Source organism: Apteryx mantelli, chromosome 2, assembly GCF_036417845.1.
Source record: "Apteryx mantelli isolate bAptMan1 chromosome 2, bAptMan1.hap1, whole genome shotgun sequence".
Classification (NCBI taxonomy): domain Eukaryota; kingdom Metazoa; phylum Chordata; class Aves; order Apterygiformes; family Apterygidae; genus Apteryx; species Apteryx mantelli.
Genome location: NC_089979.1, coordinates 56,208,867 through 56,227,409, shown reverse-complemented (window position 1 = coordinate 56,227,409; position 18,543 = coordinate 56,208,867). Strand labels below are relative to the sequence as shown.

The window sequence follows — 18,543 nt, the reverse complement described above, 5'->3', positions numbered from 1 at the left end:
CAAGCCATACCACCTCAGAGGAGCTGCGAGGATAGGTCCTGCTACCGCAGTGAGCAAACTATTTTGCAGAGGTCAGTAAGGGACTTCAGAAATCTTCCCATGGCCTGATCGAGTGTCCACAGGAGTCTGGAGAGCCCAGCATAATAGGTACCTTGCCATTACTACTTTCATGTAAAGCAGCATTCTCCTTCCCTTATGAATGAAGGAGGAGTTTGGAGGCTTTTTTTCTCCAGTCAAATGAACCACGGGAACTACGATTGGAAATAAACATCATGAAGCAATCTAGCAGTTTGTAAATACTAAGGGTTTTATTTCCACTTCACATGGTCTCCAACAGACTCTTAAACAAGACCAGTTACAATTCAGTATGCCCAGAGTTCTCAATGTTTTTTTTCCCCAAAACAAAGGAAGTTCTCAGTAAACACTGTACATAGCCAGTCGAACAGTTAACAATAATTTAAAAACTCTTTTTTGTATAGTCAATGCAAGAATACCAACAATAAAAGTACAGTACAGGTAAATTCACAACAATATTACAGTGAAACAGATTGACTCACATTTATGTGATGGTAGAAGTACAGTAGCAGTATGTACATGCACTAAAGTGCTAGGACCCAGAGGCATGCAAGTCAAGTATTGTATGTGTATTTTACAGCTAACTCCATAAGACTTTCTGAGGCATTCTTTTTTTACATTTTTTTTTTCTTGAGTTTACCTGTATTCCCCTCCATCTTAATTAATACAATTCTAGTGAACTAGCTTAATGGCTTTCTTCACTACTTAAAAGGTACTGCTTCAGCCAGTTGAAGCATCTTTAAGAACCTTACCTTTAAAAACTGATAACACTGACATTAAAATAGAATAAAATTAACTTAAGACCCTAGTTTTACATGAAAAAAACCCCCAACCCCCAAAAAACCCAAACCAAAATTGAAAACAAATATAACCAAAAGGGAGTTGGTATTTGGAGAGAGCATGAGCACGTATTCAAATTCCCTTAAAACTTAATTTACATTTTATTTTAAATCTTACTTTATCTGTATATCATTTTTTACTTTTTTTTGTTAATATACTGTATGTAGAAAAGATGGAGACAAAAATAGTTTTCTCAGCTATGAAAAAAATTAAGTTATTACAGGCACATTAACTGTTTCATTCTAGAAACGTCTCAGTTTCACAGGGTGGACATTCAGCAGCTGCGTTTGAGGGCATTTGGTGACCTCCACCACTCGATCTCACCCTCTCCAACAGAGACCGCTCACGGGGGAGGCTGCTAACGCGAGCGGCAGCGGCTCACTCCCAGGACGCGTCTGCTGGGCCCGCGGCACTGGCCAGGGTCTCTGCTGGCGGCTCCTTGCTTCCGCGCTCCTCGGAGGAAGTCAGATCTCCGGTGGACTGCGACTGGGAGGCCGTGGGGGAATGTGAAGCCCATCGGGACGGCGGGCGCCGGTTCGCTGGTCTCTCTGGCCGGGAGAAGCATGGTTCAAGGGACGGAGCTAGTGCAGAACAAGGTAGTTCCTTTGCAGCCAAGAGAGCAAAACAGTGGTTAGTGACTTGTATTAGAGGTGTTTGGGATCTGCAGAGAATTCAAAAAATCAGACTAAGCTAAGCATCTGTCATGTCACAGGACACAAGCAAGCAGCAAACATAGTTCTATGTGTGAGCTCCAGATATCTGCATATATGTCCATGATTTATGGAACGAATAAGGAGAGAATGAAAGAAGGAGATTTGGGATGAGCTGAAGTAGCTGACAAACTTCCATTTGCTAATATGCCTTGTGCTAGAAAAGAAAAGAGCTGAAAAATATATTTGCATGACAATTCAGTAAAATCCACTAGTCATCACATTGCTCTAAGTGCTGACCTGGCATAAAAGTGCCCAATTCTACATTTACAAGGGAGGTGAAAATCAACCTCTCTCTCCTTTTGTCTGCTGCAGAGTTCAGACTGACGTGTAGGAAAGACTTCCTAGCAAGAGAATAATGACTACAACACTAGTTATGACCCCCAAATGGCTTAAAGATGAGGCTTACCTACAAATTTCAACTTCTAGAACATCACTCCTGACTGTCAGCTGCTTGAGTCTGAATTACAGGAATCAGTGGTACTGTACATTAAGGACGACATTCACGGAAATAGAAGAAAACTGAAATTTTATTTCTCCACCAACTTTCCACTACTCAGGACTGATAGCCTGCCGGTGCAATTAGAAACACACTGCACTTGTGATTTTTCACCCTGACACTAAGTTGATAATTGCTTCTAATATTTATGGACTTTGCTCTTAGCACAGCTAGACTTCACGCATTGCTTTGCATGCTTATTATATCAAGATGACTGACTGTGGGAGCAAGTCTGTCCTCTGATGCCAAAGCAGAATGTCTGAATTTCTCTGCCTACTTTCGAATTTGTAGAAGCAAATCAGCTGAGTTTGTCAACCTATAGAAATGCATACACCGAGGAGAAGTCACTGGAGAGGACAAGAGAGCTGAATAAAAATCAGTCTTAGAATCAGAATGCAAATGATGATAGAGATTACAAACCACACAATGGAAAGGAGAAGCTCTGGCGTGGTGAACCAAAGAGAAACAAAGGGAGCAGTGGAACAATGCAGTAGGAAGAATTCAGTGTAGTTTCACATGGAGAAAGAGAAGAGTGACTAGGGATGGAAGATATTGGATCAGGTAACATGATATGAACTGTGAACAAACAAGGTGATATGCCATTGAATATCTCAGTTGAATTGCGAGGATCAAACATGAATGTTTCATGACCTATCAAAGACACAGAGCTGAGGTATAAGAAATGCAGCGTTTGGGGGTGCGTGTTTCAGGGCAGAGGGCCTCATTGGACTCAGGGAAGTCTCTGCACAGGGCTCACCGCAGTGCCTTTGGTTAACACGCAACCCATGGGGTGATCCGAGGTTGCACACCACTGTTCAAGGCAGAGCAGTACTCATCCAGCGTTGCAGAGCGCAAGGAACGACAGACGCGCTGGTGAGTGGCTGCAGGTCCTGCATGCATCCAGCTCCCTCCGTGCATGCTCCCTCCTCCCCCCCATAACCTGCCCTGTAAACTTAAAAACGACCCACTGTAAAACAACAGTAAAGGCTACACTATAAATCAATGCTAACAAGGAGACTGACTCCGTGTCCTGACTTTACCTCATCCCACTGGGCCTGGGGCAGCGCATGGCCTGTGATAGCTGCCGCTCTATTCAGGTTTGTTAAGAGAAAGCCATACGCAGAGCAAGACTGACAGGCAGTGCAACGTGATGAATTGAGGCTATGCAATTTTTGGTTTGGCTCTTAGACTCTTTCTAAACAGCAGCTTAAAATGATTATCTTTATAGCTCTGCTGGCTTCTGGCTGCTTTATCCTAGTTTCACAGGAGTAAAGGAGAGTCAGCATTGTAATAGCGAAATTTATTGCTGCTGCTGTCTCCCAATTCAAAAGAATCGCTATAGCGTACCCACAGATGCTGGGCAGCTTTTACGGACAGGCCGGGTGAGGCTCTTATCTGTGGCATACACACGCACAGCACAACACGCGCTGCACCAGCCATTGCTGCTACTCCAGGGCAGAGAACCGAGGGACAGCGTAATCCTGCACCGCGCTGGCTGCCGAGCCAGCGTGGTGCCCCCACCTGCAGCTGGGCTGCCTCGGGTACCTTAAGGAAATGGAGCCGTTACAAGGAAACTGCCAAGAACAGTTTTTGAAACCCCAAATGTCCTCACTTACCATATGCAGCTGCCATAGGTACCTAAGCCAGAAATGTTTAAAAAACTACTATCTTTTGGGTAATTTAGTTTAACGGTTGCTTTTGGAGGGGGGGAGCACTTCTAAGCCTGGACATTGACCCCGGGAAAGATGATTTTGGCTTTAGTTGCTAGTTCTTTCCTAGACCAGGCTGTCAGCCACCAAGGCTACGTCTGTGTTAGTGAATAAAACAGGCTCTGAGGCGCAGTGGATCGTCACAGCCCATGTCTATATGGTGTCTCCCCCCCACGCTGTGGCAGCTGGTGACCCCCCCCCACCCCGAGCCACCAGGGAGCGCCCCAGCTGGCACTGGCCAAACTGGGCTGGGACCAGCTGGGACCCCACGCACCCACCAGCCCTTGGGCTGCTGCTCAAGCCTACTCCCCACCCCGCCCAACATCACTGCATACATTTACCCGGGTCTTAAACTTTGTCAGTTTTTAAAGTTTGAACCAGCCCCCTCCTCCCCCAAATTTTCACTGAAGTTTGACCTTTTCCGGGCCGGCCTACGCTTGCGCCCCATGCACCAGCGGGAGGCTGGGGTCCCGTCCTGCGCGCTCCCCGAGCGATGCATGTGGGGAGCCGTGCGGGGCTCGGGGCGCCGGGCGCGCAGGGCAGCCGGGGCACCGCCGGCGGCCACGTCCTGCCATTAACCCGCGCATTCGAAGCGACCGCTTTCGGAAAGGGCTGGAAACAAGGCGGAAAGGACTTACAGCAGTGAGGCAGGCAGGGTTAGAGTCCCCAGGGGGCAGTTAATAAGACAGTTTGGTTCTGGACAGAACAGACAGAAAAGAGAAAGAAAGCAAGTAGGTTGGAAAGAATTGTTTTAATCAATTATTTTTCAAAGTGAAGGTTTCTTGTCGGCAAGGAAGTCTCCAGATGTTCCTACCCATTCAGATCATGTTACCGCTGTACCACAAGGGAAACTACTTATGATAAAAAAAAAGATAAGCCACTAGCAGAAGCAGATTTAGAAAAGAAAGAAGCAAACAAACCAACCCCTCGCAAACCTAGCAGAGTCTCAGAAGTGGACATGGCATTAAACAGTCCAAACATTTCTACTCAGCAGAGAAAGATGTCTTTTATCCTTTGCCAAGCCTGATTAGGGCCAGGGGAAAAACAAAAAAAGTTACTGCGAAAGAGGAATAAAGCTGTATTTTTTCCTTTGTTTGATTTTGAGAGAGTATTTCTGCTTAGGAGATCCTTAAAAGGCAAAAAAGCCACTAATTTTTATGTTACATGGATGCCCATATAAAGCTTTGATGAAAGCTATTTGCCTCTCCCTTCTTGCTCCTACTTAACAGTGGCCCTGAAAGGGAGACGCAAACTGAAATAAAAGCACTCGCCTTCTGCCACCATCTTTCCCACTTTTTTACCATCTCCTTCCAGTGCTGCCGGGTTCAGCTGCAAGTGCACAGCAGTTGCTCTGCCCTGGCGGCCAGAGGACCACCAGCTCCCTTTGCCATGGATCCACGTGGCCGAGCCTTTCACCCTGCTGTCTCCAGAAATGGGTCTGGCCCCCACTGCCATTTAGCTGTGTAACCTCCATGATTTACACCCTTGCCAGCTATAGAAGAGAAATGTTCATACTGCTCTAATATGGACAGCTGGGTAAACCTAACTTGCATTTTTATGGTAATATTTATAAATTCCATGATATGCAAGTAAGATAGTGGTTTAGCGAATTAGCAGGATAAGATACTACTAGGCTGCATTGGGTTGATGCAAATTTGCTTGTAGGCAGCTTTGGGCAGGTTAGAATGAAAATACAGAGCTACTATGAAAATGCACTGCTACTATGTATGCATATACAGGCACACATACGTATGTGCGTAAATATATATATATATATATGAACTAGATTTTATATTTTCAGCAGGAATATAAAAGCAAATTATGCAACTGGAACATCCAGAAGCTCAAATTAGAGAAGAGCTGCCAACAAGTGCTCCAAGCAAGTTTAAAAGCCATTAATATGTGATGCCCTGACTGCAGAAAAAGGAGGGCTTTCTGTGGTAAGGGGGTCACTTGTGTTGTCCGGAAACCCCCAGGGGAGGGGGGCGCCCAGCAAGGAGCGGCAGAGGGTGGCAGGGCTGCGCTGGCCGGCACGGCTCCGAGCACAGCTCGCCTCCCTGGAGACCACACTGCATCCACTGCCTCTTGCTTGCGACAAAATGTGCAAAGTGTAACTTGTACGTGGTGTCATTTGTGTGGCCAGTGTAATCCATAAATAACCCAAGGCACTTCCAGAGTCTAAACTTCTTTGCGGTTTTGTTTTCAGCAGGAAATCCACACTCCATAAATGCATCTTGCAGAGAGCCACCTCAACCGGGAAAAGCTAAGCCCGTCACGTGGACGCCCGCCACCTTCTTTTTCCAGGCACATTCTTGGGAAAGGACAGGACCACCTCAAGTTCTAAACCTGGGCAGCTAGACAACAGTTCGAACAACCGAGTAAGACTTGCAAGGAGGAAAAAGTCAGAGCTCTGAGGCTTAGCACTCAAAAAATTAGACAAAAGATAGTGAAAATTCACAAAAAGGAACAATTTTCTACCACGCTGATGGTAAATGAGTTTTTGCTAAACAGCACTGACACAAATCTCTCCATGCATCAAACTCTGGTACTGATGTTGGCTGTGTTTTGCCAACAGCAATTTGCGATGATGTGGGATGACATCAGTTTACTTATACTTGAAATTTGCTGAGACATTTAAAAGATGCAGGAGGAAATCAAGAGTTTTCAGTGATGCCTTGAAGGCAAAGTTGAGGTGAAGCTGTGAGCGTATACCACATACTTTCTAATAAGGAATGGTAATGCATTCTCAGTATTTCAAATTATAGGCAAAATACAGAGATAGCTAGAAAGATCCAGATAAATGAGGCTTCTTTCCACTTTTATTTTTTCGAGTTTTACGCACAAGCTCACTGTCTTTCATTGTTATTTATAATGGGCATGTAGGGGTTTTTTTAATATATACAAACTTTCCTATTTATTTCCTTTTAAACAGCATATAGGTAATATATCCTCAGCTTTGGACGCTCTGTTAGGAAAAACGATTATGCCCTCTGAGTAGTACCTACAAAAGAGGAGCATATCACCTCCATTTAGAACAACCAGCTAGTGAAAGGCAAAGTGCAGAAGAAAAGTCTCAGTGCTCAAGTTCCCAGAAAAGCCTCTCAACCCAAAAGTTGACTGAGAAAATGGGTTTTGTCCCTTCCCTTGAGGCTTTCTAAGGCAGGAGTGGTAGGAGCGAACCCCAGAGATGCTGCTGCTCCCCATCTCACCCCAATGAGGCTGAGGTGGCGCCAGGGATGAGCACTGCCAAAACACGGGGATGCCACAGAGACAGCCCAGGGTGGACAGCATGACAGGTTCCTGTCCCTACCCTGGGAAATTTCCCTGACCAGCTTGAAAAATGCCGTTTCACTGCTGCGCCAGAAAGAAAACAGGCACTGGTAAGTGCTGGGCATAGTTCAGCTCTCTCAGGGCTTTCCTAGACCAACTCTCTTCTGCACAAAGGTTCACAAGGAACAGGAGACTTAGACATTGACAGCTCAGAGAGCTTTTGTCCATCATTACACCCTCTTTGTGGTCTATTTCTGTAGCATATTCCTGTACCTGAGGATCTGACTCCCAATACTCGGGCATATCTGCTGAGACAGATAACTGTTACACTTTCAACAGTACAGTAAAACATCAGTATAGATTTGTTAAATATTAAATAGGTTTGTGCTTAGACTAGTTGATTCTCATTATTATAATTACTATTATTTTGCAAGGCAGCAACAATCAGTTCCAAATTTCATGCTGTTTAATCACATTTACAGACCAGAGTCAAGCTTATTCAGATACATCCAGAAAACGTACGCCGAAGGCACTAAAGTTCTGGATCAGGGCATTGTAGTCACTATTTTTAACACAGCCTTGTTAATACAGAATTACCCATTCTTGCATAGGAGAAACAGTCTACCTTTCTGGCCAGCACAATACAGAAATTTACTCAAACCCAGATTAACATCTGTTAATTTGTGATGTGTTTTGTGAGAGAAACCCCTTATCCCCAGGCATTCAGGGGAGAACCATCTTTATCCAGTAAGGGATAAAGCTCTTCTCATGCTTTCAAGCCCGATAAGCTGTCAGGATAAAACTCAGATTCTTTAACGAGTTCTTCAGTGACTAATCCAACAGTTTCAAGACTGGGACTTGCTGGTAGTACTATGACATGACTAGGTTATTGTAAATACACAGAAGGACTGCAAGACATCTCATAATGCATTTGTTCAAAGAAGGGTGCATTTAGCTATAGGAGGAAAAACAAACAAACTCATTACCTCTATGGACCCTGGTTCTACTTTGACAATATCTGCTGTGCTGTTGTCATTGCTAAGATTTGGTGGGCTGTGTGAGGGTAGCCTTCTCTCTTCCTTTAAGGCATGCTCCAAAAGTTTCTTATTCAAGATCCTGGCAGCATTTTCTGCAAGTGTATACCCTGGAGGAGCAGATAAGTCCTGCCTGATACTTGTCACCTCAGTCCCTTCTTCCTTTTGCGTCTCTGTCCCCAAACGGAGAGGACTGGGTGATCTGCCACGGGCACTTGTACATGGCTCCTGCACTGGGCCCAGTTCTGGTCTGGGTTCCGCTGACCTGGATCGACTGCTAGACCTTGGGCATTTTTGGAAGGTCTCATGAAAGATGGGGCTATGGTCAATAATGTTGAACAAACTGGAGAGGCCATCATTGATGGTGGTATGGACTGGACTCTCCCTTGTAGTAGTTGATCTAGCCCAAGCGGACTCACTGAATCCTTTTTGAGGTGTACCAGGCAATGTCCGGTTATTTGGCTGGTCTGATTTGGGAAGGATTTTCCTTTGCAACTTTGGAGAGCCGTATTTGGGGGAGCAGCATGTGCGTTCAAACTTAGCCTGGACCTTTTCAATGACAGGGGTCACTTGCCTGCTTCTTAGGCTTCTGGATGGTGAAGAGACAGGAGTGGATCCCCCCTTTGGTGTCAGACACTTGTGTGGACTGCTGGTGATACTGCGCAGGGTTTCCGTCTGCAAGCCAACACTGATCGTCTGGGTGGTCTGTGTCCCTGTCGTCCTCATCCCATTGGTTTGACAAGCCGTGTCCTTAAACTGAGGCTCTGTTGAATTAGAGTTAGAGCGTATTGCATTTCGGACAGAGAAAGCGACCTCCTTCATATCATCACTCATGTTTTTGGACATCTCCAAGCTGTGCAAGGGTGAGGCAAAGCCCACAGTAGTGCAAATAGGGCGTTCAATGGGATGAAGACCACTCTCCAGAAAATCCTTATGATGTTTGGCCAGGTCACAAGGCCATCTTCCAAACATATCCGAGGAAGCACCTTTTGTCTCACTGACACTCCCCATAGCTTTGGTCACAGAAAACAGGAAGTCTGGCTCAACCTGGTTTTTCCCTTCGCTGCCAGCTATCACTGAATTATCAAACCTACGGACGACTGGTGGGCTGTGAAAGACCCGAACTCCCATTTTTTCGGTTACACCATGACTCCTCGTTGGCTGCTTCTGGCAGTGCTCTGGGCTGGTCATGGTATTAGTTGTCATAGTGATACTGGTGGTGAGGTACCATGATGACGCCTGGAAGGGATCTGAAGCAGGATCATTCCCAGCTTTCCCCATCTCTGTCCTTTCTGCCCAGGCTTCTGCAGGCTTCTCAGCAGCCCCACCATGGTTCCTAGTGTTACTGTAATCCCAATTTTTATTGAACTCCTCGATGTATTTCAAATCATCAGGAGACAAGGGAGGGGTTATATCATCTTTGCTGCTAGATGAAGGCAAGTTTTTTTCTGGGAGAAATGGAGAAATATCCATCAAACGCTGGAATTCTGACATGGAAGAAACAGACATCGCCCTGGAAAGGGGAGCACAAAAGTATTACATTTGTACAAACTCTCATAGAACTATTTTTATTTCAGCAGAAAACTAACTCAGACAACCCTACTTTCACTAAGGACTTATATATGAAACCACTTTAGCCCCCTCTTTCACTGAAGTTCCCTTTTACTGTTTTTTAAAAGCTGTGAAATGCAAGCATTCCTGATGAGTCATTAAAAGTACCCAATAGTTTATTAATGGCTCTTAATTTACTGTTTTCTTGTGGATTGCTGCTTGGCAAATGTCTGAAGTGTGCAGCAGTAAGATGCATTTCAGAAATATATTATTGATAGAAAATGAGTCTTTATGACAATATGAGGTACACTTTTCAAAGCAAGCGCGGAGTATTTCCAACTTGCTGTGAAATCCACAGGTCTACCCCTGCTCCTGAGATTGCTCAGGCTGCACAGCTGGTGCATAGCGATATGGGACAGCCTAGATGCTGTTATATTTAACTGGCTTGGTGAGTTGAGCTCATGCTATAATTCAGCAAAAGGGAATCCCTATGTGATTATGCTAGATTCTTGGCTTTCCCCACACTTTGCTAGTTCATCGAAATTAAAAACATTCAGCTGAGTTATCCTACTGCTTCACTGTAAGAAAAATCAAACAACAAAAGAATCTTTCTGAATGGAATTATTTAAAAATGAAAATAACTGTAGTTATCAGAGTATGCTCAATGAGGTAACCAAAGCTGGATGAGGATTCAGTCAGCAATGATTATTATATAGAAATGTTCCAGAAGATACAAAAAAATGATATTGTGAGTTTTAATCAAGAACACCAGCTGCAGACTTTGGGAGCATCTATACTAGTGTTTTAATTGAGATCAGGAGCATGTTTTTGAAGTGAACCTCCTATTCAGATGCTTTGGTTTGCATTGGGGGCAATCTCAGAGAGCATGGACTGGATGCCTTTGGGATGCAAGTGAGCTGGAAGATGTTCTCAGAAGCATGACTAATGCACTCCAGCTTCAGGTGGGCATTCAGCCCGGGGCAGCAGAACAGAAATTGTCCAAAGCAAAACACCCCTGACATGCAAAGGGGTGTCAGGTCCTCAGCACCAACTGCTTTCCTCTATACATCAATGTCTATAGGTCTGCACTACTTGCTAACATAGACATAGCCTTCAGTGTAAGTTGAAGCCTCATGCACTTTCATACAGCTCAGTCTTTGTGCACCACAGCTGAGTGTGGCCCAAGTTAATCAGAGAACAGAAGCATACTGAGACAAATTAATCCCTGGATAAATCCATTAATCTGGCTCAGAAGCTGATGAGGAGGTGGCATGGTTATGCCTGGGGTTTGTGGTTTGGGCACGAGAATGCTGGAACCCTGGCCGTTGGGTATTTGCTGTTTTTCCTGCAGTTTCACTCACCTTTGAAGATTTCCTTTGTGTGTTTCTTCTTCCTGAAGCAAAACAGAAACAAAGAGGGTAAGTTATTTCTGAACCTGTTCGTGGCATTAACTAGCGGGTGTTTTGTCATTTACTTCCAGGTAGTTCCACCAGCTATGTTCATCTCTAAAAAGCAGCTGACTTTTGCCATGATAAGGAATTATAAGGTGCCTGTGGGAATATTCTTCCCTTTAAACACAAGCAGGAAAATTGTCAATCACATTAGAACAACAGACTGCACAAAGAAAGAGCGTGTCTCAAATCTAAAACAACCTTGAACTTTTATAGTCCCATGTTATCAGAAATAGAAGTAAGCTGCAAAAGACTCTTTTCCACATGTACAAAATATTTTGTTGGACCATATCTTTGTGAGTGAACTTGTTCTTTGGAGTTAATCTGCTTTACAACAGATGAAATAAGAGATAAAACATGGTCTTCTGACATAAGATTTCATTATACATTCTCTAGGAACCAACAAATGGCACCAGTTGAAACTCATTAAACTAGCTATATTAAATTTGTGGGAAAACTATTACTTGTTTCATAGGGGGAATACCTACAGCTTGCTAACAGCATTAAGACATTTTTATGGCAATTATTTCCCTTTGACAATTCCCATAATGAGTTTTTTTTTTAATAGATTCTCCTGAACCAGTTGCTCTACAGCTACTGTTTAACTGCTTATTTATATTTCTAATAAAATATAGGAAATACAAAATATGATAAGGAACAAAAAGATAATTAGGACCAATTATTGTTATTTGACCCCATGAAATCAAGTACATTACCAGCGTATAAGTGTGTTTCAGGTTGTGACTATTCAAAAAGAGCACCTTGTCACTCAGCAAACATCCTTCCAGTATTTATCCAGAGTCAGGGGAGAAACAGGACTAAACTGATTCTCCTTCCACTTATTCTGGTGTAAGTCTGGAATAACATTACTGGTTCCAATGGAGTTATTACAGAGTAAATCTAATCCAAATGAATGGAGAATCAGGCTGAAGGCTGGACTGATTTTTGCTATGGTTAGTACTGCAAAGAAAATACAGTAAAAAGGGATAGTCAGGAGGGTTCCATTGCTTCTGTGCATCATCAGTAAAACTATTCATTAAACTCCAGTCAGTTTCACTTGAGCAAAGCCGTGGAGGGGAAATGACTTTGCACAGGTTTCACCAAAACATGCTTTGAAGCAAAGAAGCACTTTGAAGGAAAGTACCACTAAGGACCTAATTCTGCTGGCAAAGTTTTTGTTAATGGTGGTAACGTCTGAAAAAGGGAAAACGTCTCCAGAGATCTCCATTCTTAAATATCAGAGTGAATTTAAATTACAGAAAACAGCAGTCAAATCCAAAGCAGTCAGTCAAACACAAAAACATCAACCCCTGACAATGGTATCAACATTTTTCACTAAGCATCTGGGCATGCATGAAATAAACAGCTGAGAAAAAATGGGTATGGAATCCTGTATTGCCACCCATACACTCCTGCCATTGAAGGCAATACACATGTAGCTACAGGTACTTAAAATTTAAGAAAGGCAGTCATATTTCTTGGTGCTCTCAATTTTTTTCTCTGTTTTCTTCCAGACAACTTGATTTCCCAATCCTTTAGCTAAGTAAGGATGTTTTTAGGTCTCAAAGAAAAGCTTAGGTCACATTTTCACAAGCTGAAGTGTTCAATTCAAGTCACACTGGTGCAACTTTGTCAGTCCTGCAGGGAGCTTGTGATCTGACCTGTTGTCGAACTTTTTCCCAGAGTGGTCAAATTTTCAAGCCTGAGTACATACATACATATTTGATGGGAAAGTTTCTGCTTCCCTGTTAGCTATGATTTGTATATCCAACCAGTATTTAATTTCACAGATGTGATTAAACTGCACAGTTGTGGTTAAGGTGACCATCCTCACCACCACGAATATAATACAACAGTTGACAGGTTACTTTGTACCAGCCTATAGGGTCTGGGACCCCAGGTTTCATTTAGCACAGATATAACTGAACTGTGAAGACCTGGATCTCGTGTCAGTAAGTGTGCTTTGGTGCAGATTTCAGCAGGTCATAGATGGCATTCACTATGGCCTGATGGCACCTCTTAGTACTGTGTTTTGGTACTTACTAGCTTTTTATGGAGTAATCTGTAACTTTGCTGATGAAGGATAATTTTATTTTTTAAAAATCTCATCTCACTGACTCATGCTAATCTGTTTAGAAGGCAACCACCATGGGATAACCAGAATTACCTCTCTACAGTACTTACTGTACTACTAGCAAAATAGAGCCCATGTTTCTTCATATATATGTATATATTTACAACCGGAAGGGGTTTAAGACCTTGTAACCCAATATGTTATGTCATATGTAGTTATCCATGAAACTGGCTTGAGACAAAGCAGAAGAGAACGTACTTCTGTTAAGCCCGTCAAGAATTTCTCCCGCTCCACTTGCCGCGACCGGTGCTCTTCAGATTCGTCAGGGGAATCCAGAGACAGCGACTCCAGAAAGAGGTTTTCTGTGGCAGTGCACCTATCGCTCTCCTTCAGCTTTGACAGTGACCGATCATCAAACTGGATGGCGTCTGAATCAGAGTAGGATCTTGACCCCATCGGACGAGGCATGTGAAGGTTCCCCTGGGTTGCAAATGGACGAAGGCTACTCTCCTTCTGGTCACAAAGAAAACTGCTTCCTCTTCGTGGGCTCACTTCTTTCTGAAGCTGGCAATGAGACAAATTAAAACAAACAGCAATTATTTATGTAGAGGATGGTATTCTTCATTCCTCTTCTATAGAACTCAGCTTTCCATAGGAGAGAGATGTGTGTGTCTTCAAGAGGCAAGTACGGCACATGGGCTGAGATCACAGCTTAGCTCTAGGGATGCCAGCTTTGCAGTACTGCAAAGTCCTCTTTCTGAAAAGGAAGAGATGTCTCAAGGGCTTTGATGCTATGCCTCACTGGATTTTGAGTGATTAAATATATATATATATATAAAAATATAAAAAAATTATAAAAAATATAAAATATATATAAATATATAAACACACACAGTTTTGCATGTTTATGTATATATGTATACCTACACATAAATACACACACACTATATATAACAAAGGCTTTGTTTTAAAAACTGACTAGCACTAATGCATGGCTAGAAAGTTGGCTATTTGTACACAACACTATTGTCGAAGAGATGAATTAGGCACAAAAAGCATGTCTGAGGAAAATGCATATTTATAGAAGGACCATCAAAGTTATTAACTCTATACTTTGCAAAAGCTGGGTGAAGAGAGGGTTGCAGCATGAGTGAAATTCAACTACTGCCAATCTTAAAATTAGACTATGTGACCAACTTTCCTTTCAGTTGTAAATACAACAAGACGGATGAAGTGAGTGATATTTTCAAACAACTCATGATAGGAGGAATATGATACATAACTCTGATGTTCTGCTAGAGCTACCTGCTAAGGTCTTTATCAGGCCCAAGCAACAATAACCTACAAATGCCTAAGTCATTGTTTAGGACTTTGAAGACTGAGGACCTACAAAAACATATTAATTAAATCTTCTTGGGTGTGTTGGGAAAAAAAAAGACATCATATGGCTCAAAACCATTTTCAGTCAGGATGCAAATAACTAAATTTGCACTTGGGCTGCAGTCAGGGGATTTTTGTTTGATTTAGGCCTGAAAAAACTGGATGCGTCTTTGGTGTTTTGCTCATTATTTACAAAATCTGAAACAGTTTGATTAAAAGGAGCTAATTTAAAATATCCCATACATGTAGGGGTGGAAGGTCTCTCCAGAGATCCTGGAGTCCTTTCCACAGAATATGAGCAGGACCCAGAGCAAACAAAAATAGTAATTGCATATTTTCTGTATAAGCAGTTCTAATTCCAAGCCCTTCTGGATTTTCATGGATCCTTATGATATGATGGTCTGGGAACTTTTAAGAGAAAACAATACAGTTTGTTGCTTACTCTCTGACTGTCAAGCAACTGACAGGCGAATAAAAATGACAAATACCAGCCTAAATTTTAAGTGACTAATGATTTTGTGTCCACATCCATCTATATCTATAAACACACAGCTTTTCATACAGGTAATTTCATGCATTTAAATATTTGGCGGTGTGATCTGTGCAGAATTAGCTTTGGTAACATAGTGGAAGGGGAGTCTCTAAGGGAAAACAAAGTGACAGTCCACTTGAAAAGAATAAAACTTTGAGCTCTGCAAAAAGTAGGTCATCATGCTTTTTTATATGTTAGTAGTATTCCCATAACTATCCAGAGTGAAGTATTTTAAATATTTTCTACATTGGTGTGAACTTTCCCCTTATCATGCATGTATTATTCAGGAACTATGTGAAAGCAGACAGGCATAAAGCATTGGTAGGAAACTTGGCACATAGGCTTCTACTATCTCTTAGACTCTGTTTTTCAAACACACACACTGGTGTAGTCTCTTCATCCTCTATGTATTTCCATACATGGAATACACACAGAAAAACACGGGGGAGAAGGACTTTAAAGATATACTAATTGCTTCCATCTAAAGCAGGGCAGGAATGCAATCTGAGAGGATATTCCACTAAAAGTCTGCAAATATTTGGAAGCTTCCTGTCACACAGGGAAATGTTTGATTGCAAGCAAAGATGGGGTTATGAATTTTTGCAGGCAGATAGTCAAGTCTTCAAATGCTATTTCTGATTATCCAGTTCTTTAAAAATAGCTTGATATCATATTTTTTATTTCCATATCTATCACTAATACTGTGAACAACTTGGTTGTACAGTAAATATATAGCTGAACTGTAGAGGTTTCAGAATAGTACCAAAAGGAATCAGTTCCAGGACTAGTTTAGGGCTATTTTGTAGACTCTCCCAAGATGACCCTGAGAGATTATATCAGGTTTAAAGAGAATTAAAGGCTAGGTAACATTAACAGGGATTCCTCTCCCCCTCCCTTTACTGTCCCCAGATCTCAGGGAAGAGAAAAGCAGTTTTTAACCAGGTTAAATCCCTCAGGTTATTGAGGATACATCAAGGAGATAACATCAAAAAATACAGTTCACAGGGAAAGAAGCATAAACATCCAAAGAGGTACCAGTGACTCTCCAAACAAAAGTTTGTGTCCATGTCCTTAATAGAACGGGAAATTTTCTGACAACTATTTATTCCCCATTTTGCATGAAGAATCCCCAAGAGGTAGTTTTGTCACTGAAACTCAACAACTAGAGACCAGCCCAGTCAAACCATGGAGAACTCAGCATCCTCTAGCTGTGAAGCCAGGGAATCAGATGAGTCTGATAAACTGCTGGTCTCAAGCCCTCCTCGCTCATGTGCATTGACTGTTCTATCTGAGACTTAATATTGGTCTGCATTACACAGCATTGTAAGTGCTTGTTCTGTTAGCTTCCCAAACTATTCTCAAAAACCCTTAGACACATGGGAGATTAAAAAATCCAGAATATCATTTATTGATATTTTAAATTAAGAAGCTCAAAAATCACCTTTCTTAGTCGATAAAGCTTTCATATTGGTCACTACCACCATGTTGGTCAGACCTACACGTTTAGTAGTGATTTTAGAAATATCCATAGAGTACAACATTTTCCTAGGTACTTCTCCGTAGATTTAAAAGCCATAGCTTAAAGTGAGGTCTCGTATTGCACTCAACATTTACTGCCTGGTGAGTTTTCCTTAGCTTCTTGTTGCAGTCCAGACATGGGAATGCAAGGTACAGATAATGGACCCTTTTCAGAAACTGGTCATGAGATCACACCAGGCTTTCATCAACTTAACATGTGAAGCCTCTTTGTGCTTCATTCAAGTGTAAAGCTCCCTAGAGAGCATGTACAAATCTGCTGCAATTCCATTTTTGATGTCCTAAGGACAGAAAGTAATCAGTTAATTGAGGAATCACAATTTTTGTTGTTTTTCTTCCTCTTCCGGGAATGCATGACTCAGAACTGAACAATGTTCAGCCAAAAACTGTGTATTAGCTATCCCTCATTGAACTTGATTTTTTTATTTTTTCTGTGGCTTCTAGCCAAAGAATAAATCCATTAGGTGCAATTTGGAACAACATTTTCAAATCAGGCTCTAATACTAAGCAGATGAAAGTGCAGATCAGCATGAAAAACAAGTGGACAACCATGCAATTATTCGATTTGCAAATGATAGCAGAGGTGTGCACACCATTCATGTGACCAAGGCCAGAAGTGTTTTCTGAATATTCAACATTGATAGCTGCTTATTTGTTATCAGTAAGGGCTCTTCACTATTATCCCCTGGGTTCCCTTGCTAGAGAAAAAGAATTCAATTGAGACTGAATAGTCACAGCAGCTGCATCTTTGGTGGCAATTCACGGATGAACAGACTTTTTTTGGCAGGAAGCTGTATATCAAACCTTGAATAACCCTGTGTGTGGGATTGAGTGTTTTAGCATGAAGAGATGCATATAAGCTTTCAAACAGAACTAATCAATGTGACCATCCTTGTCTGGGGTAAGTGAAATGAGGCAGGAAATGACCTTTAACCTGGAGCTGATTTCTCACAAACATTATTTGATATGGATTATGAGCATTCTCCTTTTATTCCCTTGTGTATGTAAACTGTTTTGTACCATGAGAAACACTGATGTAGTCAAGAAACTAAAATTATTCTTCTGCTGTTTTTTAACATAGTTTCTCAGCCCTGGTCTGAATACAGTCATGGTGCAAAGCTTAATGCTTGCAGCCAGTCATAGATGACGCAAAAGTGACTCCTTACCTGCTCTATCCGTCTGATCAGCTCCTTCTTTTGACGCTCCCATTCTCGCCGGTCTCTATCAAGTCTGTCCAGGAGCTCCACTTTTTCCCGATTCCAGTTCTTCTCGCTGTGCTGGATTTGCCAGCGGAGATCCATCACCACACTGTGACTCTCAGCCAGAAGCTTTTTGTGCTCCTCTCTTTCCCTTTTAAAAGCCCCCTTCGCATCAGAGGTGAGGCCTGTTTCTCCTGAGGCATTCTCACTCTTCCTTTCCAGCTGCCATCAAAATAAAACTTTATAAGGATATCAAACTTTCTGAAAGTAAAAGCCCATGTCTGACAAGGACTTTGAGTTAAGGCCTAACTCCACAAAGATAATTGCATAATTATGGCAATTCTTAGCTCCTAGGATCTCAACAAATGATCAAAGATGTTCAACTTACAAAAAGTTTTAAAATCAAAACAGTAAAAATCATAGTGAATCATTTTGCCAGCTCTACCAGCTCATGCTCTAAGGTATCAATGTGATCTCTCTGAAGGATGCATGGGTACCAGCAATGAAGAAACACGGAGCTGAATTCCAACCTCATCATTATCTCCGAGACACCCGCCAGGTCCCTGACCAATATTCTGCCTTTGCTCTCTCACTCAGACACTCAGTGCACTCATTTTCTGAAGGGACTTTTTGCCCAGAGTGATCCTCACCAAAAGCCTTATTGTATAGATCCTCACAACTTT

General features: G+C 42.3%; 1 protein-coding gene across 2 annotated transcripts in view; it reads right to left on the bottom strand.

Annotated features, from left to right (window-relative positions):
* Positions 1–286: 286 nt before the first annotated feature.
* MTCL1 (microtubule crosslinking factor 1) overlaps positions 287–18,543 on the bottom strand; it is a 111,014-nt gene continuing 92,757 nt past the window's right edge. For both annotated transcript variants that reach the window (XM_067290692.1, XM_067290693.1), the window contains exons 11-15: positions 17,828–18,082; positions 13,472–13,777; positions 11,050–11,081; positions 8,090–9,650; positions 287–1,518 (exon numbers count right to left, since the gene is read on the bottom strand). In XM_067290692.1, the coding sequence (XP_067146793.1) occupies positions 1,294–1,518; positions 8,090–9,650; positions 11,050–11,081; positions 13,472–13,777; positions 17,828–18,082 (2,379 nt within the window). In that variant the 3' untranslated portion in view covers positions 287–1,293. The remainder of the gene's footprint in view (positions 1,519–8,089; positions 9,651–11,049; positions 11,082–13,471; positions 13,778–17,827; positions 18,083–18,543) is intronic.